Below are 25,113 nucleotides of genomic sequence, written 5' to 3'. Positions count from 1 at the left end.
GTTGTAGTAGAATTAAAAAAAGGTACAAAAACCACTTGTCGCATAAAGGGATACTGTCAAAGTAGGATTTGATACACCCTATATTTTTTGTTTATGACAAATTTAACAAAGCATTTCAAAGAGCTGGGGTTTTTTTCTTTTTTTCATAGAATCTACTCAAACCTGGGTAGTAAAAGGCTGTAACGGATTAGTTAATAACAATATGGAAATTCCTCCAGCTGTGAACAAAGTAGGTTCCAAAAGGCCGTTCCTAAGTTCACTTTGTTTTTTAAGTCTGAACTTTCTCACCAGTCACATTTTTTATTATCTCCACTACCTATTCCATCATCATCATACATCTTTTCTTTTTTTAGTTTTTTTTCTTCAAGGTATTATAAAAAATTTCAAACACGCAGCAAAGTTTAAATAATTTTATAGTTAACATGCATATGCCATCACCTAGATTCTACCATTAGCATATTACTATACTTATTACATAATCCATCTTTCCATCCCTCCAACCATCCATCAGTACACATTTTTTATGCATTTCAGAATGAATTAAACACATTTGTATATTTCACCCCCCCTTAAACATTCAGCATGCTTATCATTAATCAGAGTTCAATTTGTTTGCAGTTTCTTCTTTTAAGGTAAATATACATTCAATGAAATTGCACAAATATTAAATGTACATTCAATGAGTTTGACAAATACACACACCTTTGTAACCCAAACTCCTATCAATAATATTGAAAATTAGCATCATCCCAGAGAGTTCCCTCATGATCCTCCTAAGTCAACTCCTCCCTTCTTCCTCCTGCCCCCACAGACACATACCTATCAATAACCCTTCAAATACACTTAGCACTTTTGCAGCTACAGACATGACTAGTTCACAATAATTAGAAAAACATCTTAAAAAACAAGCATAGAAATGGCAGTGTTTCTCCAAGCATAGCACATCACTAGCCTCAGCATCACCTGAGATGCGTGGTCAAAAAAGCATTTTCTGAGCCCCACTGCAGACCTTCTGAATCACAGTCTCAGAGGATCAAGTTCAGGAATCTCAGCTCATCCTGATTCAGCCAAGGTTTGAGAACCCTTGCCTTGGCCTAATAAAGAAAGCTTTGGCTGAGATTTACATAACTGCACATAACTGTTATCATCTATTAGTGATAGGCAGAAGTTTGTTCCGGTGATCCTTTTCTATCCTTGAGAGTTTGAAAGCAAAGAGTTCCTATACAGAGAAATCTCTCTATAGCCAAGTAAAAATATGTCCTTTTCGTATTAGTAAAAATTGGTAGAGAAGGAAAATGTGTTTATTAAGGATCCCAATTTTAATGTCTTTAAACATAAAAGAACAGTGGACTGTGTTTTCCTACACCCATCCTGTGTCCAAACAGTGAAAATGGGTGTGACTTTTGACCTGCCATTTGTGGCAATATCCTCACAATGCCAGGTTTATTAATTTATCAATTTTCTCCTTTTTATTCCACCACTACAGCAAGAAAAATTCCACTCTGTCTTTAAACCCTCCAGACCCTTTGAAGGACGAATCGCCCGACTGATTCAGAATCGACGTCCTCTGGAGGCTACTATCCAGCAAAGACCGCCTTCATGTCCAGATTGTACCCCTAGAGTTTTGTGTAATTTTCATACCTTTGTACCCAGTTCTACAGAAATGATGGCACTTAACGATAACACACCAGCGGATATAACCCGTAAATGCCAGGAAATCGAAGACAAGATTAAGGAAGAACAAAGCTTATTATCTACCTATGCACACTCACCTTGTTATCCAACTAAAGATCTGACTAACATTTATGACATAAAACCATTTCCAAAAATTACAGATACTAAAAAAACAGAAGATTTGTACTGGAGACAGTTATCATTAAAACCCCAACCTACACCTTACTGCAACCCAAGCAATTACATTCGATATGAACATTTTAAATCTGCCTTACATGACCAGTATGCTACGTGTCAAACCCCTGGTAGCCTTAGTAAGCCTAGTATTTTACAAAATAAATCAGACTTAGATCTCAATCTAGAACGTCTTTTAAGTAAGCCAGAAGAACATTTGACCTTGAACACTGAAAACGATGAAGAAACAAAATCTCTCCTGGGTTGGATTCCTACCGCTGGAGTGGCCAAGCCTCAAACTGACCTCCTGGAGCTTAAGAACTCTTTTTCAAAAACTGGTACACAAAAACGTTTCCATAAATCAATTCTAGAAGACCACAAAGACCTCAGGGATAAGGGGCATTCAGGAATGAAACACCAATTCTTTGGCCATAATTCCTATTATTTCTATAATTGAGATAGTCATCCTTCCCCTCAAAACCCAGCCTCTTACAAGAAAAGAAAAAAAATATTACACACTTCTTCCTTGTTGCTAGACTCTGTTTTGTAAAGGAGCCACAATGACCTTAATTTAAGTTAGAATTTAAGTCAGAATCTGGTCAGAGGAACCCAGAAAAGGTGATGTTCTGACTTCTTGAGAAGTTTTAACAGTTCGGCAATAAAATATTAGAACCAGAAAAATTTATAGTCTTTAATCTCATTTTCAAATTATATTCCAAGAAATTTTCCAAAATCATGAAACAATGTGTATGACAAAGTTTACATTATTGTTTAAAAAAAATGAACATTTGAAAAAATTCAAATGCCCAATAATTGACAGATCTATACAAACTATAGTAACTTAATAAAATAAATATGTGAACACTGTCATACTGTCATTTTATGTAAATGTTTGTACAAAATAATATTAGGTACAAAAGACAAAACTTAAATGTCCAATTAACTGAGGGATGGACAACTCTACAAACTACATTACCTTAATAAAATAAATATGTCGGCCTTGTTCCTTTATGTAAATGTGTAAACAAAAGTCAGTGGAAAAGATAAAATCTAAAATGCTCTGCATGCATGCATTCTAAGCTGGATGTTTCTTTTCTTTGAACAGTTTATGGTGGAGAAATATAACCATTTCTTTTATGCAGGGAAAAAATGATTATATTTCGAAGATCTGGCAATGGCTTTAATTAGTAACTGCTGAATTCTAATTGTGGCAAGAAAGGATGGTGTCTTAATCCACTTGGCCTGCTGTAACAAAATACCACATACTAGGTAGCTTATAAACAACAAACTTTTATTCTCACAGTTCTGAAGGCTTGGAAGTCCAAGGTCATGGTGCCAGCAGATCCAGTGCCTGGCGAGAGGCTGCTTCCTCATGGACGGCCATCTTCTCATTGTCACCTCACACGGCGGAAGGGGCCTGGGATCTCTCTGAGGCCTCTTTTTAATGAAGGGCTCAACCTTCATGAACTAATCACCACCCAAAGGCACCACTTTCCAAAATAACTTTGGGGGTTAGGATTTCAACATATGAATTCTAGGGGACACAAACATTTAGACCATAGCAGATGGCCCAATATCAATTATTGTAAAGCCAAATGTCATCATTTTTGGAAGGTGTCCACAAGAGTTTAGCTAACCCCAGATGCAGGTCAACTCAATTAATGTTCTAAGAGGTACACTGTAGATACAGTTTATCATGGAAAGTTCATAGGAATTTCTAAGAGGGTTGTGCTGATATTCTAATCTTTGTTTCATGAGCAACATGTCATTTGGTTACACCTTCTTTAAAACTATTCTGGACTAAAATTATGGAATTTTTTCCAAACTATTCTATAGCACAAGTTTATTCGGTAATACAGGATGCAAAAAGTTACATGGTAAAATAATATCGGAGAAAAGTGGAGATAACAAAGCCAATCACATGACTTAATCACAGAATTTTCCATAGCCTTTAATATGTACCATATTTGAGGATGTCCAAGGTGAAGGGGATATAGTATACACATTTCTCAAACTAATTTGATCTTAGAACATATCATAGGACTACAATTACAAAGAACAAACTTTGGAAGATGCAACTGCCATACAGAAATTGGGGTTTTTGACTGTACTTTCCCCCCTGGGTTGCAGAGATGCAGAACTGCATTCTGACTATGGGTATTTACTCCACCCACCTCTATGTAGCAGTAGTGCAGTCTTCTCTTCAGACATCTCGGTCATCATCCTCAATTCTCATAAGAAGATGTCAAGCCCTAGTCCTAAATCTGTTGGTGGTTAAGGCTAATCCATTTGGCCTTATTAGGTGACAGAATACCTATACTCCACGGATGCTCATCACAAGCTCAACTTCAAAAAATATTTATGGAGGCTTCCAGATTAAGATAGAATGAATCCATGCATCTAATTTCACGTACTCTAAAAAACCTATTACAACTTCGGTAGAGTTTTGGTTTTGTTTTTTATTGGATTTTCACCCTCTTAAAAGGATCATTTGTACAGCAAAAGGTTGAAGTTTTGGTGAAGGCAAATTTATTGACTAGTCAGGTCAATACGGGGAACAGGAGCTGAGACATTAGGAACATTTTGTAAAGGAGATGGATAAAAGATGAGTCCTAACTAGCTAAAGATAATAGAACCCTACACTGGCAGTGGGGAAAATAGCCAGATTTACACATCAGAATCCTCAAAAGGCTCAGGGTCTGGGAGCAAAGATGGGGTTGAGTGGGGGTGGGAGTAGCTAAAAGCAAGGAAAATTGAGTGAAAGCTAAGACACACTTGCTTCCCTAGATCCTATCACCTGTCCCACCACGCCCCATTCCACATTGTTAGGCAACTCCCCATCCCCCCACCCCCCACCCCCACAGAAGTCCTGAGGATTATTTTCCAAAGAAAGGTAAAACAGAGGATTTCTGGCATGCAGAACATCAGGCATAGCTGAGGGCTGGGTACTGTTCTGAAAACAGAGGGGATAAGTACTTGTATCAATCAGGGTCCCAGCAAGAAACAGACATTCAAAGGATTTCATTGAGGATAGTTTAGTGAAGAGACCATTTACAAAGATGTGGTCAGGGTTACAGGAATCTCCAATAGTGGGGTATCCAGGAACTAGCAATAACAAGGAGCCTTACCGCTCCCAACCCTCCAGGAAAGGGAAGGGCCCAGTGTCACAGTGCCTCCCACCAGTGAACCCAACCAGAAGCCAGAGAGCAAGGGGGCTCAGGTGATGCAGTCCGTAGATACTCTTGTCCTAAGACCAAAAAAAAAAAAAAAAAAACGTGGCAAATGGACCTAGATAGGCAAGAAGAGGATAATCAGTAGGGTGATTTTATAAATACTGAGTCTCCAGCTGAGGAGTGCAACTCCCTTCCCAACTGTGCTACCAGAAAGCTGACAAATATGGACTCTCCCAGAGTTTCCAGCTGAGGCTGAACAAGGCAACATCCTGCCTTCTTGTTTCAACTTTCACACTGTAAAAGTGTCCCTTCTAGGGTCTATGTCATGCCACGTTTTTCACATTTTTGCTGAACAAGGCAACATCCTGCCTTCTTGTTTCAACTGTCACACTGTAAACAAAGTGTCCCTTCCAGGGTCTATGTCATGCCACGTTTTTCACATTTTTATGTCTTTGTCAGTGATTTTGCTGTTTAAAATGACCCCCAAAGGCAGTGCTGAAGGGCTAGTGTTCCCAGGTACAAGAAGTCTGTGATGCACCTTAAAGAGAAAATGTTTGTTAGATTTGCTTCATTCAGGCATAAATGCTTAGACTTGACACCAAAATGTGATCAACAAAAGAAAAAAAATGATAAATGCCTTCACCAAAACTTCAACCTTTTGTTGTGCAAATGATCCTGTTAGAGGATGAAAAGCTATACTACATACTGGGAGAAAATATTTTGCAGACCACATATCTAACAAAGAAAGAACTAACGTCTAGAATGCTTAAACAACTCAAAATTCAACAGTAAAATAACAGTCCAATTAGAAAACGGGCAAAAGATATTAACAAATATTTCACCAGAGAGGATATACATATGGCCAATACGCACAATACAAGGTGTTCAACATCATTTGCTATTAGGAGAATGCAAATTAAAACCACAGTGAGTATCCCAAATCTTCTACCAAGCCTTTCACAACAGGATCCAAGGAATAACTATGCACTGCAGAAAGGGAAATACCTATTCATTTCAAGATTATTAAGCATTGGTTCTTAGCTAACCCTAACCCTCTGGGACCCACACGACCACCATGATCCACCAGTCAGTAGAGAGAGGCTTAGCAGGTTTCACCTGAGTTTGCCTCTTGGTGGAACAAACAGGAACACAGCCATGCTGTGCTTACTCCCTGAGTTCAAGTGTGTCATTAGAACAGATAATTCAGCAACCGGCAGAATCCTGCTTTGGCTCCCTAACCCACAAAGTAAAGGCATACAGAGTATCTGAGCACCTCTTCCCCCAAAAATGAAATCAATACCACATCTTGAGGAAGGGGGTGAAGAGAATACACAGGTATTAGTGCCACCACTGAGGACTTGAAAAATCCAGGGGTAATTATTCCTGTCACATCCCATTTAAATTACCTATTCGATCTATTCACAAGATAAATGGCTTTGGGAAAATGAGAATATATTTTAAATTTAATAAGGTGACGACGCTAATTGAAACAGCTATTCTATATGTAATAAGAGTATTTTTTTTTCTGTCCTCTGGAAGAATTTATTAAAATTACTTCGGTTATTTCTTTCTTAAATATTTACTATAAATTATCCTTGGAGCCATCTGGGCCTAAGGTTTTCTCTGTGGAAAGGCTTTAAATTATGGATTCATTTCTTTAACAGTTATAGTACTATTCAAGTTTACTCTTTATTCCCATTTTGATAAATTGTATTTTTCAAGGAAATTTCTATTTGATCTAAATTTTCCATAAAATATTTATTATCTTTACAAGATTTGTCATTTTCATATGGATTTTTAGTGCCTTTTTTCTTGATCGTTCTTACCAGATGTTTATCTCTTGTAATTAGTCCATTCTCTCACTTTCAAATCTTTTGTAGATCTTATGTTTTAGATGTATTTTTTGTAAAGAACAATATTTTAGTTTTTGAAAAATCCAATTTAATAATATTTGATAACTACAGAATTTGGTTCACTTACTGTAATAACTGATCTATTTGGGTTTTAATTTTTTAAATTTTTTTCTTTGTTTATTTTGCCCTCCTTTTTCTTTCCTTTAAAAAAAATTAATTGCTATTCTATTTTTTCATTACTTTGAAAAATATACACAACTTTTCTATTATTAGTTTCCCAAGAATCTAAAATATACCCTCTTCTTGGTTAGCACAAGGATATTTAGAATATTTTAATACTACTTTTCTACTGACTTACATGCTATTGTTGTCATGTATATATTTCATTTACTTTATGTACAGCTATAACACATAGCATGTGTCTCTCTCTATATATATATATACATATAATATACACACACAGACACATGCATGTATATGGCTTAGTTTGCTTGTCCTTAAGCTTTATAAAGAGCTTATCATATTAAATGTAGTTTATTTCGACAAATATAATTTTCATTTCTAGAAGTTATCTTTAGCTCTTGTTAAAATCTGCTTGGTAGACAACAATCAGACTTCAAAAGGCTGAATTTGCAAGGTGCTGCTAAGCTTGGTCTTTTACAGACTTGGATAATTAGCCGAACAAGCCTACTTCAGGACACCTAAATGCTCATTATCTTGGTCCCTTCCAAAAGCCACAAAAGGTCTTAATAAGTGCTGCAAAACAGCATTCTTCTGTGGCAGTGGTGTGTGAGATTAGAGAGAGAGGAACTGGAAGTCAGGACACAGAAAATAAAAATAATCCAGTCATACAGGAAATTGGGTGATCTAGAGCAGAAATCATAGGACCAGTGGTTTGTAAGAGATCCAAGGTATCTAGGTTAATCTCATCTATTTCTGAAACTGAAGACGGGCGAAAGGTTCCTAGAATGTAAGCTCCATCAGAAAAAAAAAAAAAAAGTCCTCATCGATTTACTCTAGGTACATAACATGCGTTTAATAAACACTGGACTGAATGAATAAGCAGAGCTAGACAGACTGTGAAAAAGAAGGAAAAAAATCATTAAAACTCAGAGGTTGAATTTGAGGGACAAGGAAGTCAAGAAGAAACTTCCCATTGACAAATTTGAGCATGTGAGAAAGGCAAACTAGTTCTGGAGAAAAAGTAAGTAAGCTAATATAGTTGAAATTATGTTAGGAATGCAGGTTTGATCACCATAGCTGGAAGCTGTGGTGATCAAACCTGCATTCCTAACATAATTTCAACTATATTAGCTTACCTTCACCCAGGTTAGATGGTATGAAAATCTTCTCTAGATTTCCAAGAATTCTCTAACCATGTAACCATGTTGCCTTACACACCCTCCTCGTTCTTTCTGCACACAAACACGAGAGACCGACCGGTCTTGGCAGAAAAGAAGCCGGCAGGTGAGTGTCCAGAGCTATAATCCAGCCTCAGCCGCACCTGCAGCACCTCCCCAGTCCTGGGTCATCCATCAAGGGGAGAACTGAAAGATGACTGAAAATAACTGGGGAGGCGGAACAAGAACAAGATCAGGAGCACGTGTCCAATTCTTTATAACTCCTGGTTCCAGGTCATCCCTCCAGCTGTGTAAGTATAATTGTGTACATTTGTGTAAAGATCGCCAGCTGAAAGGAAGGTAGCCAGAAGGCCAGGTGCGTCAAAACTGGGCCGTCCCCCTTCGGGGAGGCAAAACTCCTCCCTCAAAGACAACACGTCATCGAGCACAAGAGCAGTTACCTTAGCAGGATAACGCCCTGATCCGGACTCCGCTCCACCCTCCACGTTGGAGCACGCACGCACACAAAGGCCGGAGGGTGATGTCATCCCCTCCCAGCACCACCTCGGTGTCGTACGTCAAGTGGCCTGTCGTAACTGCCGGGCAAGCGAGGCTTCGAGAGGAAGGGCACGAGTGCAGTACACCCTACCCTGCTAGCCGGCATGCGCGAGCAGGTGGCTGACGCGGGGCCTGAAGACGAGAGCCAATGAGGTGCGGCGACGTCACTGCGTAGCGGTCGGCCCGGCCTCACGTCGGGCCGTAAGAAGGCGGAGCGAGTTCGGTTGCACCAACACCGGTACATAGATGCGGACCGGCTTGTCCTTGGACTTAGAGAGCGGGACGACTGGTTTGCGAGCGTGAGTCTCAGTATCGCGCGCGACGAAAGAGCGGTGAGCGCAGGGCGCGGAGCACGTAGGGGGCGGAAGGCCTATCCGTGGGGGCGCGCGGGCGGTCGGAGGCCTGCGCCGGGGATCTCGGAGCGGAGTCCTCGCGGGCAGGCGGGCAGGGCAGCGGGTTACGACCCCAGACTGTGGCCAGCCCGAACCCGCTAGGTTACAGCTTGAGCTGGTGTGAAACCTCAAGCAGCTAGGTAGACGCGAGGACTTGGTCAACGCCCTGAAAGCCCGGAGGCGGCTTGGATACGGATCCGGCTGCGGATCCGTCGTCGGGGCTGAGGGGCTGTGGAAATGATAAGATTTTCCGGTTTCCGGGGCTGCGAGTGGGAGTGGGAGGACGGGGCGCAACGCTTCACACCCTCCCTCAAGTCTCTTCCGCCAGTCAATTGATCAGGCATCTCAGGAAGATAGGTTTCATCACGGTATTCTTGAAACTGGCCTAGATGGGTGACCTCGTGGTCGCCCCGGGGATCACAGAGCTGGAGAACAGGGGTCCCTGGGAAACCTCGCGGCCCGCCGCTGACCTCTTCCTCACAGCAGGGCAGTTTAGAATGACCTGAGCAGGCAGAATCAACCGTGACCTCTCTTTCTAATGTGGTTTGATTCATCCTTACAGAGCGACGGCTTTAAATTGTAGTACGAATAAAAAATTAAGCATTCTTAGTTGGAATTCTGGTTTAATGTAGTCACCTTTAAACCTGATCAGATTTGTTACTTGTGACCTTGACACCTCATCTTTTGAAATAGTTTTGAACCAGGTTCCCATTTGCTTACTTGGGCTTTAACCTTCCCTCATTTAAAATACAGATGTGTTTTTAAGGAAGTTCTCCTTCCAAATAGTTTTTTTGTTGTTGATGTTTGTGTGTTTGTTTGTTTTTGGTATTAGACAGCCTTTTTCAAGTGCACTAAGTAAAACAAGATCTACCGTGGTACTTAATGTCATAGATTTGCAGTGGATTAGTAATTATTATTGATTGGTTTCTACTGTATTTTTACTTGGAAGAAAATAAATTGAGTTTTTCATTTTTAGGTTTAAAAATGGGTGATGTTGAGAAGGGCAAGAAGATTTTTGTTCAGAAGTGTGCCCAGTGCCATACTGTGGAAAAAGGAGGCAAGCACAAGACTGGGCCAAATCTCCATGGTCTGTTTGGGCGAAAGACAGGTCAGGCCCCTGGATTTTCTTACACGGATGCCAACAAGAACAAAGGTAAGAGGGAGGAAGTTAAAGTAACCGAAGCACCAAATGCATGGAAGTAACCTATGCTACACCCTTTATCAGGAGTGTAAAATACTGACCAATACCTCTCTCCTTGTTTAGGCATCACCTGGGGAGAGGAGACACTGATGGAGTATTTGGAGAATCCCAAGAAGTACATCCCTGGAACAAAAATGATCTTTGCTGGCATTAAGAAGTCTGGAGAAAGGGCAGACTTGATAGCTTATCTCAAAAAAGCTACCAAGGAGTAATAGTTGGCCACTGCCTTATTTATTACAAAATAGAAATGTTTCATGACTTTTTTTTTTTATGTGTACCATATTTAAATTGATCTCATATACCAGAATTCAGATCATGAATGGCTGATAGAACATTTCTTTAGGGCAGTCCTGATTTAAATAAGATTGGCTTGTGGTTAAATGAATACGGTCAGTTTTTTTAATTCTGAAGGTACTTTTGGTTCCGTGAGTGCTATCCTTGTTTTCCCCTTCTAAAGCTGTGATAGGACATAATTAGTAATGCTCAGTTTTTCACAGAAATAGTGAATGCCATCTGAAAACCTGTAGGAGATTGGTTTTACATTTAGATTTATGTAACTGGTTATATTAATATGTTTAAATGCTGAGGATATCCCTTAGCTGTCTCATGGAACAGCAAGACTTGGTTGTGTTTCAGGTTGTGTTCTTTGGCCTGTTAAAAAGGAAAGGGCAGAAGATAAGGTGGCAATGTCTGCTTTATCTTTTTGGTCCTATCTATGCCAATTTAATTAAATTCCCTGTATCTAAACTGTTGCCTTTTACTTAAAGGCATTTTAGTGTGGTTTATATACATTATCAAATAAAGAGTATTTAACACTTCTCATATTTTATAGATGATATATAAGGTCAGATGTTTTTAAAATTCAGATGATAGGATATAGTAGCAAACTTTGTGAATTCTTTACTAAGTCAGACAGTTATTCAGGACTATCTTAACTGTTCAAAAACAACTGTAGAATGCTGTATACTTATGGTTGGTAATGGTGCTTTTGCTATCCCACTGGAAGGATTAAAGGATAGATTATCAGCACAAAATTGTAAATTGCGTGATTATAAGGCTTAAGATAATTAAAAACAAAATCACATTATGATTTTTCTAATGTGCTTGATTTAATGATTGATGTCGGTGTTTTCATGGTCGAAAAGTACAGTATTGAATAGTGAAGCAGCAGAGTTACTTGTCATACTACTGGATTGTTTACTTGAGCTTTTAGGACAACACTTAGTCATTAGAGTTCCTTTGCCCAGTGTGTGAGCACTACAACCTTACACAGATAGAACAACGTGTTTCTGGCCATTGTTTTGTGGTATATAACAGTGTATTATTTGTGTACTAAATTATTTTCTCCAGTTTATACCATACTTTTAGAGTAGCCCCTAGGAATTTTATGGAGATGGTGAGAGAAATTAAGTCCTAGTGTGGGTGTTAATGATAGGGAATTAAAAAATGCATCCTGGTAAAAGCCTTTGTAACAGGACTTGATACCTGCATAAATTAGTGATATTCAGAGTCAGTGTTGCATTTTAGTTTCTAAGAGAATTCTGGACCCCTGTGGAAAAACATGGAGTCCAGGGAGTTAATCTATTTCTCTGCCACTTACATCAACTAAGACATATGTTGGCAGAGATAATTGCTGAGTACCTGCTGCGTTCTAGGCCAGTTAATACTCAGTGTCTCTGGTTATTTATAACGTAAGTGATCCTAATAGTTAACTTAAAAGAAGGGCCATTCCCACCTGTAAGGGCTATCTGCTCTTAGAAATAAATGAAGACAAAAAGTTAGCACATATCACCTATATGTGCTCATTCCTAGTGCTTCATTATAGGTGACTTGGTGAGTAGTATCAAAAGTGAGAGCCAGATGTATTTAAGGTGTGTTTCTTTAAGGTGTCGCCTGCATTCTGGATTTTGTCTAGAAGGGCACTAGTAGAACTTTGTGTGAAGATGGATTGGACTTGTGTTCAGTAGCCTAGCCACTATTATCTCCTTGAAATATGGCAAGCGTCACTACAGAACTTTAATTTTATTTAGTTGATTTCAGTTTGTGTAACACAAGAAGCTAGTGGCTAGTGTGTTGATAGCACATGTCTGGAACTAGAGCCAGTGGTCTATAACAAAAGTGCTTGCCCTTGGCTTTCTATTTTCTTATTCTAGGATTCTTGCAGATACACTATAGTGCCCTTGAGAACACTGATTCCAGTTCCTGTTTCTAAATCCGATGTGCTCACCTCTGTTTTTACCATGTTTTGCTTAGTCCGTTAATAAGTTTGCAATTGATGTTCGGTGGCTGGCATTCTGGTAGGAATATACCTATTCGTCTTCCTTTTCCTGCAATTTTCTCCAGTTTCTTTATAGATGTTTTTGCTTTTTAACCACTGAAGATTGTTGTAAATTGAAAAGGCTGTGATGGAATTCACAGGCTGTTATATTAGTTAGGCTCAGACAAGAGTAAACCAAAACTAATTTACATACAATGGCGAGTATTCATTTCTATTGATGGGGTCTTTTGGCTCCCTTCATTTTAGTACTTTGAAAGCTAAGATGTTGCTCTCACCTAAGAATACCAGGTGCTGTAGGCGTAAAAAAAAAAAAAATGTTGCTTAGCATGGAATAAGAGTAGCTAATTAATGTATTGTTTATACAGGCAGGGCTGATGCCTGACAGCATATGAATACACCTCTAAAGAGACTGGGAGGTTTTGTCTCCCAGATGGCACTCCTCTAGGCAATGCTGGGGCTTACTTAACTAATTTGGCTACATTTTTTTGTGCCCCAGACCATCGTCCTGGAGTTCAGGTAGAGTATAATAAAACTATTAGGTTTCTACTTCCTTAGGAACAGGTGGATTTCAGATTACCTCAATTGGAGTTTGGTATTTGAAAACTGGTCATAACCTCAGGCTGCTGTTTTGGTTCACTCAGAAAGCTAAAAAGGTTTACTATGTTTATTAGTTTAATTCCCAAAGGTTAAATCTATGTCCAGGTTCTCAGGAGGAATTTCACTGGTAGTCTCCCTACATAATCACTAGCAAACTGTCGCTTTCCATCCATAGAAATACACAATGGCGAGAAGACCTGTGTATGGTAATTGATACATCATTGACAGTTTTTAGAAATGGCAGGATAGACTAACTTGCTAGAGCTTTGGTAAAATGAGATATTTTAATCAACATAGAGAAGTCCTAGAATGTTGGAACTGGAAGAGATCTTAGCAATTTTCACGATCCAGCTGTGCTTTTATACAGATGAGAGGTGAAATTAACCTGACTTAGGCTCAAAACTATGGGAACCACTCTACTGGGCTGGGCCACTAACAGGACCTAGTGGTCCAACCTAACATCACTGGGAGGAGGTGAACAGGAATACAGACACCTCGGTTTGGAGAGGGATTGATTTAGCCTAGTCCCATAAAACTCCTATCTTAGCAAGTGAAGCCTTCCTCTTGAGGGTCCAAGGTTAGCAGTGATCAGGTAATCAGGAGCCAAGCACCCTGGGGTGGAGCATAGCCCATACTCCTGGGGTGTTGCTTCCTTCCCCCATGTTGCAAGAAGCCCTCCTGCCTGGTATCTTGTTCTTTGGAGGATGCTGGGCCCAAAGTGGCCAGTCAAGTGTTCTTGCCCCACTGACCCGGTTACAGGCCCCTCAGTTGGCGGAAAGCCATGCCCCTCATTTTCCATCCCTCTGGATTTGTTGCCATTTTGGACTCAACACCTGCCAATAAAAATTGTCTACATTGAAAAAAGAAATGTAGTTTTTGAGCAACATAGCTGGAATGACAACCAAAATACCTATTTAGTCTTAGTCTAAACCCCCTTTTCCCAGACATTAATGAGCTTCCTTTCTCTATTTTTTCTTTATTTATTAGAAACGCAGCTGTGTTCCACATTGGTGCTATTAAATTATGTGTCTGTAGCTTAAAGTGTACTTTGAAAAAGGACCAGTGGACTTAACTGGTGTAAAGCAAAGAATGCTGGGTTTGAAATTAGAAAAATCATGTTTAGGGGTTGGTAGACGGCTTGTGGGCCCAAGCTCATCTGGCACCCGTTTTGGTAACAAACTGTGGGAACACAGCCACATTCATTTATGTCATCGAGGGCTGCTGTCTTGCTACATACAACATCAGAGCTGGTTCCAACGGACTGTGTGGCCCACGAAGCCTAACATACTGACTGGCACTTTACAGAAAAAGTTTCTTAACCTTCAGTTTACAGTAGGGCTTTACAGTCTCATTTTTGCCATTTGGGGACTAGAAATAAACAATCTACCTCACAAGATTGCTGCTGAGCATTTGTTGAATGATATCTGTGAAAGCTCTTAACTGGTAAGCACTGAAATACTTGTTCATTTCCTATCCATGTCAAATTCCTTGAAAATCACATGAAAAATGTTTGCAGCGACCTAGTACTTCTAGTTTTTTTTTATTTCAGTTGTCTCTGATGGTTCTGTAGGACATTTGACACCCTTGACTGGTATTTTCTTACCTCCCTCACTTTAAGGTACTCACATGGAATAAAACACATTGGCATCATGATAACCATGCACGCAGAGCCATAACCACCTGTTGCTAACCCAAATACGTACATACTTCAGCATGATGTTTTGCCCGAATTCTAGCCCCATAACTCAAATTGCTTTATAGTTATAAGGTGCATTCACATCTTAATTCATCCTCACCACCTCGTAAGATATGGAACAGGTACAGTAAGTCCTTTGTCCGTTGGTTCTGCAACTTGAGCAAAATGACATACGGTGGAATTAATTTTACCATAGGCTACTTGATAGAAATGAGTTAAGTTCCTACGATATCAGCGTTACAACAGTCATTTGAGGACCTATGCGTTGTCCCTATTTTATACCTAAGAGTCTCAGCTTGTTACAGCCAAAGGTCACAGGGCATGACCTTGGTAGTACCTTTCCTGACACTACCTTTCCGTGGTGCCTTCTAAAACATAAGCTGGGTTGCCTCTAGTAGCCTCTTTACAGAGCTCACACTTTCCTTACAGGAGTCTGGTCTTTCTCCAGACTCCTCTGCAGCCCTCACAAGTGGAGCCTGCTTGTTCTTCCACACTGTCCCCAGCAGTGGCCTTGTGAACTTGGCATCTTCCAGATCATTACTCTTCCTTTCACAGGCAGAACTAACTACCTTTGTGAGATTGGTGACATCTTCATGGGCCCTTTGCTGTTGTCTACTTCTGGACCTCAATTGCGTTCACTGAGAACTTTGGCGCCTAGCTTATATGCTTTTATATACTTTTCCTTCTGACTTTTTTTTTTTAATTTTATTTTTTAAATTATACCGGTAATAGCAATATGCAGGTGAGCGAATGACACATCTTTGATGCCACTGTGGCCACAGACTTTTTACTTGATTTTAACCCTTCTCGGCACTTCTTCCCCATGGTTGCAATAGACTTGTCATTTCTCCAGAACCTCCCACCTCTGAACTTAGAAATCCCACTGTAGCAATCTGATCACGGCTTCGTGTCACTCCATGTCTCATTTCTTTTCTATCACTGATTCAGCTGAACCAGCAGAAACCCTGTATAACTGTCCTTGTAAGTACCCTTTCTCTCCCAGCATTCCCTGTGGTTAATTTAGAAGTTCACACTCAAGCTTATCTCATCCCTGTCCCCTGTTCTCACAGCAGGTGGCCTTCCCTCCCCTTTCAGATATGAGTTCTCCACTTCCGAAGTTTTCGTTGTTCACCATCCTCTACCTTCAACAGTGTTCTTAACTTCAAATATGGTTCAGAGTGTTCAGTTACATCACACATTAGCTCCAGATGGCACGTAGGCTACAGCGTGGTCAACCTGACACCCATCACCAACCCCTTTGTTCTCTGCCTCCCTCTCCCATCAAAACTGGGAGAGCTAAATGCTTTCATTTCAGTGTAGGAACTTCAACTTGGATCTGCAACAGAACAAATACATTGTGTAAGTTCTATAAATTAGATCTTTTTTTATTCGATTTAAGTTTAATGACATTGTAACTGTCCCTGAATTGGGCAGGGGCAATACCTCTGGACTAAGATGATTGATCTTTCCAGTTTAGGGACAATAGGGTAAATCTATAGATAATTTTCTTAGTCACCTGCCCTCAGTTGGAACAGACCATGTTGTCAGTAAGACAAAAACTATACTTTTACTGGTAAATGTTGAAGGAAGACGGCCCAAGGATCTGAGCCCTCTGCCGATACTGCTTAATGGAATCTTAGGCACACTATCTTTCTGTGCCTTAAGTTTCCTCATCCGTAATGTAACATTAATTATGTTAGCCCTTACGGTTGTTGTAAGGCTTAAACAACAGAATGACTCAACACATTACCTGGCACTCAGTAAACACTCAAATGTTAACCAATTTTGAACTGGACGGACAGGACAATTTGTCAAGTGAACAGATTGCATAAAAGCGAAAGGATGCTAAGATGACTCTTCCAACTGAAGTGATTTAGTGGGAGAGAAGGGCCTGAAGCTAGAGATTTATATCCATGACTCGAGTCCATAACTCTAACTGACTCGTCAGGTAATGTCTCATTCCCTATTAGATATCTTGCATTCTGTTTTTCAGTTCATTCTCCCAAATAAAACCTTGATCGCCTTCTTGTAGGTTGCATTCTCTTCTGCAAATTGTAAGTTAGTCAGTTTGTGACTTTTGGTAAGCAGAGTCAAAGATCCTCATTAAAAACTATAATGGTAGCTATTTTATAGCTCTAATATTTTGTGTTCCAACTGCATGAGTACCAGATGTATTCTATGCTTGGTCTCATTTAACATGACAGTCTTGTGCATGGGGGTGGAGGGAGGTAATTCTTGACTGCACTTAATCAGAAAACGAAGCAGAGAGATGTTTAATTGCTCACTAGTAAATGGTAAAATTAAGGTTCTAAGTCAAGTCTCCTTGACTGCAAAGCCCTTATCTTTCTAATAGTTCCTGACCCTTAGCTGTCCATATCTGATGCCACATACAATTTCTAACCTCAATCCTATCTAGTCATCGTGACCACCCAGGGGCTCCTGATGAGAGTGTGACTCAAACAGTTCATCACGTTAACAGAACAGTTAAAAGGCAATGACACACAGGACATTTTTAGAGGCTAACAAAATTTAGAAATATTATGTCTAAGTACTAGTTAGTGGCAGAGAACACATAAAGAAGATTGAAGGCTTTTAGGTATCTTGTTATCTCTAACAAGAAAAACATTCAGATTCTTGGCACAACCATTAGTGACTGACTTGCTGACGGGATCTAAGGGAACTACTGGCCTCACCTGGATTACACAAAGGTGAAGAGAAAAGAATGTGGATGGGGAAGCGGAATTGTGGCCCATGTAAGCACCGAGTTGGTCCTCTAGTAGGGAGACTCCTGGGCACAGTCCTGGGCAGGTCTGCATGTGCTACTACTTCTCAACCCTAGTTAGCATTTATATCACTTCTGTAGCTGGAAACTGCCTTTTTTCCAAGAATGATTTGTTTTAAATATGTTCTAGTTAGCGCTTCTAGTAAGGAAAAGAGACTTCATCTCAGATAAAGGGAACTTTTGAAGGCTTTTATAAAGTATACTGTCAGTGGTGATGAGTCAGAGATTTTTACCCTACTTGCAAGCTAAGAAGTCAGCTTGCTGCCGTGAGAGACTAATCAGAAACAAAGGATAGTTTATCCATTACTGCAATGAGAGAAGTCAGGGTATCAGCACTTTTGTGTGAGTTCCCCAATCCTAGTTCCCACAGGGCAACACCAAGAGGGTTAGATAATACCTGCACACACAGTGGGTTACATTACATGAGAAACACAGAATATATAAAACCCAGTCTTTTATAATAGGCCTAAGCTCACCTGACCTTTGCCCCTTGGGAAACATCCTAATTTTACTGAACAGTAAACAACCTGCCCTCTGCATAAACAAACCTTCCCTCTGTCTCCCTTTTCCAAAGCTGTTCATTATAAAAATATCCTTGAAAAAATCGCCTAGACAAAGGCCCTATTCCCTAGAACAGTGCCTCTGTTCACAAGGTAAGTAGAACATGAGAGATCCATGGAGAATTGTCTACCAACAAAATCATGGACTTTTATAAAAATGCAGGAATGAATCTGGAGCTGGAGGATGGCAGGAGTTTGTAGATCTTAACTCTAGAGCACTACCATTATTGGGGTTCAGCCACACTCTGCACACCTGGAAAATTCTTTGTCTGGTTTCAGTGCAACATATATCTGGCCCAGCTCATAGTTGTCATCCCAGACCTTAAGTCATATATTACTGACCAATCTGTTTTGGCTTTCGGTCCAGTTCCACCAATGGTCTAGACAACACTGGTCGGAGGAGTTCACATGCTCTTTAAAAACTCCACGTGCGTGCTGATGTCTCCAGAAGGGTCCAAATAATGATCTCTCCTCCCTACCCAGGTTCTGAACAAAACGAAAATAAAACAAAGAACAAGGCAGATGGGAAATTAAATCTCACTGACTGATAAAGACGAGGTTGGAAAGCTTAAGGCAAGAGTTAGGCAGACTTAAGCACCCTCTTGTAGGCAATGTGGGACCAGAGTTAGAACATCGAATTTCTTGAGCTCGAGCTTCTAGTTCGGTTTCTCTTCAGCATATCTACTAGCCAGCATCGCTACGCTTGCGCTTTGGGGCCATTACCAAGTAAATAGGTTACTAAAAAACAAGCAGTGCGATGCTGAGAAGATCGATCTGTTAACCTAGCCGACTACTAAGTGACTAATGGGAGGGAGCATACACAGCGTGGAGACGCCGGACGAAGGAATGGCTCTCGTCTGGGCGTGATGGAGCAGACGTCGCGAGATTTCATCAAGTGCTTATTTCTGGAATTTTCCATTTAACATTTTCAGATCACAGTTTAACGTGGTTGACCACTAGTAACCGAAACCTCAGAAAGCGAAACCTCAGATAAGGTGGAACTACTATAGATGGTCATGTGTGTGAACTGAAAAACAAAAATGGGTGAGTGGTGCAGGTTTGGAAAGAAAAAAAAAAAAAGTAACATTTCTTGAGTATTTGGCATTGTGTTTAGACAATTTCATTCAATCTTCACCAAAAACCTGTATTATCCCTATTAAACTAATGAGTCAAATGGCATTCAAAAGGTTAAATAATGGTACACAGTTTACACAGCTAGCAAGTCATAAAACTGTGATTTAAAGTTTGCATGAGTTTAGTTACCCATGGTATCCGATATTATGAGAAAAAATTATTCCAGCAAAGGCTGATGAAATAGGCATCGTTATAATTCGAAAAGAATGTTCTTAATTTGTTTGGTTTCATTTGGTGGCAGAGGTTGAAATTTGCCTTTAACAAGCTTAAGTATTGGTGTACAGAAGAAAGTTGTTAGAACATAGTTAAATGTCAAACTGCATATGTTTTGATAATAGCCCAAATTATCATCGATTCTGCTCTTAATAATATAATGTAAATTTTATTCGGCAAAATATTTTTAAAAATACTATTTAAAATACTGATAAAAAACAACCTTTAATTCTATGCATGTTGTATTCCTTTTTTATAGAGAATTTTAAAATATAGAATTTCTTTTTATGTAGAATTTTTCTTAATTCATTCAATTACTGATTCAACATTTTTTCAACTGACATTATTTTAATAAGCATTCCTCATACAGAATGAGCCTTTTTAAAAAAAATTAGCTGACTTTTTTTAAATATGACTTGATTGGATCAAATTTTGAGTATTAGATAATACTAGTAAGGTACTACTAGCACATTAGATCATAGCTAAATTAGAATGATAGCCCATTATATTTTTACCAAATTAAAAGTAACCCAATTTCTATTTTGTGTAGTTCATATGTGTGTGAGTGAATATTTGTGTGCATATGAAAACTCATTTTCATAATATTCTGTCAATTTGGAACAGGTTATTTTGATATCTAAATCAATTATGATAAATATATTTTAGAAGTGAAAATGTGTACTTGCGTTTTGATTGCCGCTGAATGCATTAAGACCTTGCTATTCAATATTTTTTTTCTTTACTAAAAATAGGGAAGTCATTTGCCATTAGGGCTGATAAAATAATGGTATTCCTTTTATTGGTTTTTAATAGTCACCAGGAAAATATTTTGCATGAAAAGATGGAGTTTATTTTTGTTTATTATTCTATTATTATAGCCATAATCATTGACATATAATATTTTATTGCATATGACCAAAATCAATGACAATGATTTCATTTAAAAAAAAAACTGTTGCATATTTTGGCCAAATTTAGGGCAAACATTTTGAATTGTGGTAATCTAATTTGCAATAGACAAACACACCAAAAGCAGGCATTTGTAAATAGGAAGGATGTATGTGATAACAGCACATCATTTGAAAGAATCGTGTGGTTAATTTAAGTGGGCTCTTAAGTGCTGGCAGTGGGTGAATTGAAATACCTTTTACTCCATTTTTGCAAAAAGAAACATTGCAGCTAATAGAAATCCTGTAGCTTCTTTTATTTTGCATGTCTTTTTATTTCCATCTGGCAGGTGAAATTCAGAGGGACTGCCACCATTTTATTTCTGACATATATATTTTCTAGTTGACATCAGCGATCACCCTATTTCCCCTCCCAAGTATTGTCAATGCTGTCTTAAGATAGGAGCTCATTGACAGACTATAATAATAGGTTTGATCTCAGCCTAAAAAGATCTGACATGAAAAATCTTACCTGACATTCCTTATACCTTAGCAGCTTCTCTCTTAGTTTAATTTTTTTTTTTTCTTCAGCTCAGGTACCTGACAATGATAAGCAATTTGTAACAGACTGTGAGGCTGAAAGTTGTAAGTATAGTATGACTCTTGAAATTTCTGTTGCCTTTTTCATTTCCTTCTTTTATTATTCCTCTTTGATTGATTTCCACTTCCTGTGTCTGTTTTCACATTGTGTCAGTGCCTTTTTAGCTTCCAGTCAGGAGGAGAATTTGTCAGGTTGTGACATCTGTAGAACCCCTGTACAATCTGAGCAGAGCTCCAAATAGTAGCTAAAGAAAACTGATTTGATTAAAAGATGGTCCTGTTCTCTACATTTGGTTAATATCTTTGGAGAAGAAACTGTGAGATCCATGAATATGCAAGTATTTACTTCTAGTTTTCAATATGTTCACAGGAAAAGTCTGGATGCTGATGGGAGACAGTCGGTAGTTAAAATCTATATGAGATTATTTATCATATAACATAAAAATTCTGGACCAAACATTCGTTGGCTCACTATTATTTTACATTCATGAAATCTCACCTTCTTTCATTTTTAGCCTCGTTTTCTGCTTGCTAGTTGCAGTAACACAAAGGGAAGTAGCCACTGGCTTCTCTTCGAATTTCTTTGGTGCTATCTTACCTTGAGCCTTACTCTAGACCTATCAGAGAGTGCATGAGGAGTGATTCGTGAGTACTTGTCCTGTAATTGCAGAGTGAGCATTTTGCCTGTGCAAACATGGTTGCCTCGGGGGTTACTTCTGATATTCATGCTTTGCTCTTCTACCAGCGAACTTCGGCTACTGACTTGAGATGCAAATAGTAAAGAAGGGTACAAATACCACCTTGATTATGAAACTGACCTAATACACTTTTGTTCTGTTAGCGCCATTTAAAACTCTAACTTTTTAAATTTTCCAGACCATGACCGTTTCACAGGAGACAATATCAACAGCAATAAGAGATGCTTAATACCTTACAACTTATCAAACCCATATTTTCACACCTAATATTGTACATCTAATACAAACACGTATGTTACTTCAAGTAGCAGATGCTTGTGAGCAACGTTTTCAACTTTTGTTTGGTATCTTAAATTTCCCAGGTGTCAAGAATTATAAGAGCTTTCTTCTAGATTCTGTCCCATGTTACGTGTTTTAGTTCAGCTCTGTAAAAAGTTTTTTTTTAATTGTGGTAAAATATACATAACAAAATTTACCATTTTAATCAATTTCGAGTGTGCAGTTCTGTGACACTCACACTGTTGTGCAAATATTAACATTATCCATCTTCAGTATTTTTTCGTCTCACACGGAAACTGTACTTACTAAAGAAAAGCTCCCCACTCCCCCTCCCCTACCCCTAGTCCCCAGTAACTGCTGTTCTATCAGCTTGATTTTTGATATGAGGAGAGAATTTTGTATGCTGTTTGTTGTCTGACTATAGTTATTAAACATATGATTTCAAGAAATCTATTCGGCAATGATAGAGACCTTAATTAGCGACTCTTAGAAACTCCCAGAAGGATGATAGCTAAGGATGACATATGGGCAAGGCCTCCCCTTCATCAAAATGTGAGAAGAGAATGGTCACATTTCCAACAACATTTCCCTTCCCTATCGACAGGGCACCTGAGTTCTTTCTAAAAGCTATACCTGTCATCTGAGTGGGAGAATTCATCTCATTGAGTTATTTTACATCGGAAGAAAGTGGTAGTCACTCCAACACTGTACCACATGCCAGGGTAAAATAACGACCTTAAGTTAAATTTTTACTACTTATTTGACCTCTTTTTAGTTTTTCTTATTTCTTACTATTTTGTCTCCTTGAACTCTCTTTATACTCTTTTGATTCCTCCTTCTCATTCCACCTCATCTTCCTTCCTTCCTTCCTTCCTTCCTTCCTTCCTTCCTTCCTTCCTTCCTTCCTTCCTTCCTTCCTTCCTCCCTCCCTCTCTCCCTCCCTCCCTCTTTCCCGGGGTTCTGTCCCTAAACCTTTTCTCTTATTTTACATGTGCCACGCCAGCACTGTCCCATAGAACTTTCTGTGATAACGAAAACCATCTATATCTGTACCGTTTGAAAGAGCGGCTAGCCACGAACCACACTGGCCATTGAGCACATGAAATGTGGCTCATGGAACTGAATAAGTAAAATTTTAATTTTATTTAATTATCTTGACTTTAAATTTAAATAGACGTGTGTGGCTATAGGCTAACGTAGTGGTCAACACAGTTCTGTATAGCTGTATAGCTGTGTCTCCTATAGCATTATCTCTAGCCTAGGTCTCCATTCTGCTCTGTCTGTCCACTGGACATCTTCCCTGATCCACCACTGTGGTCCTTGTGCATATTAGAAAGATGCAGCTAAACTCACCCCTGCAGCCCTCAGCTGAGCATCAGCATAAAACCCCATTTACACAGCAACCCCAATCCTCAATATACGGTCCACAGACAGTTCACGCTCTGCAAGGCCAATGCCGAAATCATTATTTTATTTTTACTAACATCTCTCTTCCACTCCTGTTGCTTTCTAAGTTGAAGACACCCCCGTTCAAGCTGAAAAGCCTTTGATTTATCTTTGAACCCTCCAGTTCTTTACCATTAACTTCCAATTGCTTACCAAGTTATCAATTCTACCTTTCAAAAACATCTTAATTTCATGGTCTCTGTTTTCATGGTCGGTCTTTGTTTTACTATCTTAGCTCACACCCACACTCTGCCTAGACCAAACTTGCGAGTCAGCCTCTCGATTGGCAGCCTTGCCCTCCGTTTTCCCTCCTTATGGTGCACTCCCTGCAACGACGTTATCACACAGCCGTCGGACCTTGTTAATGTTCTCCAGGACAAAGTCTTCATTCTTTATAGAACGTCGTTCTATAACCTGGGCCCTGACTACTGTTTCGCTTTTAACTCTTGCCATCTCAGCACCTTGTCCCTCCCCACTCTCTGATCTCAGTCCCTTCTGATTTTTTACTTCTCCCAACAGGGGGAGCTGTTTTATGCCTTTGCACATGTTCATTCTGCTTTAAAAGTTTTTTATAGTAGCCCCCACACGGGGTAAATGTTCCAAGACTCCCAGTGAATGTCTAAAACTGAGCCACGGACAGTACCAAACCCTGTTTCTTCCTAGGCATACATACGTACGTACCTGTGATAAGGTTTAATTTATAAATGAAGCACAGTAAGAGATTAACAATAATTACTAATAAAATAGAACAATTATAACAGTATACTATTATAAATGAAGCACAGTAAGAGATTAACAATAATTATTAATAAAATAGAACAATTATAACAACAGTATACTATGGTGACTTCTCTCTCCTCTCTCTCTCTCTCTCTGTCTCTCTCTGTCTCTCTCTCTCTCTCTCTCTCTCTCTCTCATAACCAAGACTGCTGCTAAGCGACTTAGGGGCAGGTGCTATATGTAGCGTGAATACACTGGACAAAGGGCTGATTCATATCCTAGGTGGGACAGAGTGACACAACATGAGCATGAGATTTCATTACACTACTCAGAATGGTGTGCAATTTAAAACTTACGAATTGTTTACTTCTGAAATTTTTCATTTAATATTTTCAGACCTAAGTTGACCACGGATAACTGAAACCACAGAAAGCGAAACCGTGGGTAAGGGCGGAGATCGCTGTACTTGACGGTAAGAAACTAATAAATGTTCTGTGGGTTGATATGCATGGTCTTCCCAACTACAATTTGGGGTCTATAATGGCAAAGACTATCTCCTTTAATTTTTATTAAACACCACTTTTAATTACTCCTCTTTGATTGCATGAACCAGAAATCTCACACTATCTCAAGTAATGGGGGTTTATTTTTTTTTTAAATTATTGCCAGGAGGGAGGCTGGTATCACAAAGATTTCTAAGAATAACAATGTTCACAGTCTAAGGCAGCTCCAGAGGCCAGATTAACATGTTTGCTCCATCAACCAGAGCTGGATCTTTAATCCAACACGGTGCCATTAATATGACGTCTCTTCTAGACTTTGCTTCTTTTTTATGTCTTGTCTACATCTGTTCTCGAC

General features: G+C 39.3%; 2 protein-coding genes across 3 annotated transcripts in view; both read left to right on the top strand.

Moving 5' to 3' along the window:
• CUNH7orf31 (chromosome unknown C7orf31 homolog) overlaps positions 1–2,305 on the top strand; it is a 39,324-nt gene extending 37,019 nt beyond the window's left edge. Inside the window, exon 9 of the mRNA XM_006912005.3 lies at positions 1,487–2,305. Within this exon, the coding sequence (XP_006912067.1) occupies positions 1,487–2,305 (819 nt within the window). The remainder of the gene's footprint in view (positions 1–1,486) is intronic.
• A 6,628-nt stretch (positions 2,306–8,933) lies between these two features.
• On the top strand, positions 8,934–11,455 carry LOC102879159 (cytochrome c). Of its 2 annotated transcripts, none has more exons than XM_006912004.3 (3): positions 8,934–9,071; positions 10,141–10,317; positions 10,429–11,455. In XM_006912004.3, exons 2-3 carry the CDS (start codon positions 10,149–10,151, stop codon positions 10,575–10,577), a joined length of 318 nt encoding a protein of 105 aa, XP_006912066.1. In that variant the 5' UTR covers positions 8,934–9,071; positions 10,141–10,148; the 3' UTR covers positions 10,578–11,455. The 2 variants fall into 2 exon arrangements, with proteins under 2 accessions (XP_006912066.1, XP_006912065.1); XM_006912003.3 differs by having other exon boundaries at positions 8,954–9,104.
• The last annotated feature ends 13,658 nt before the right edge of the window (positions 11,456–25,113 follow it).

The sequence above is a fragment of the Pteropus alecto genome, unplaced genomic scaffold, assembly GCF_000325575.1.
Source record: "Pteropus alecto unplaced genomic scaffold, ASM32557v1 scaffold21, whole genome shotgun sequence".
In the NCBI taxonomy this organism is placed as follows: domain Eukaryota; kingdom Metazoa; phylum Chordata; class Mammalia; order Chiroptera; family Pteropodidae; genus Pteropus; species Pteropus alecto.
The sequence above is the reverse complement of the archived record's forward strand: the minus strand, read 5'-3'. Positions and strand labels throughout refer to the sequence as shown.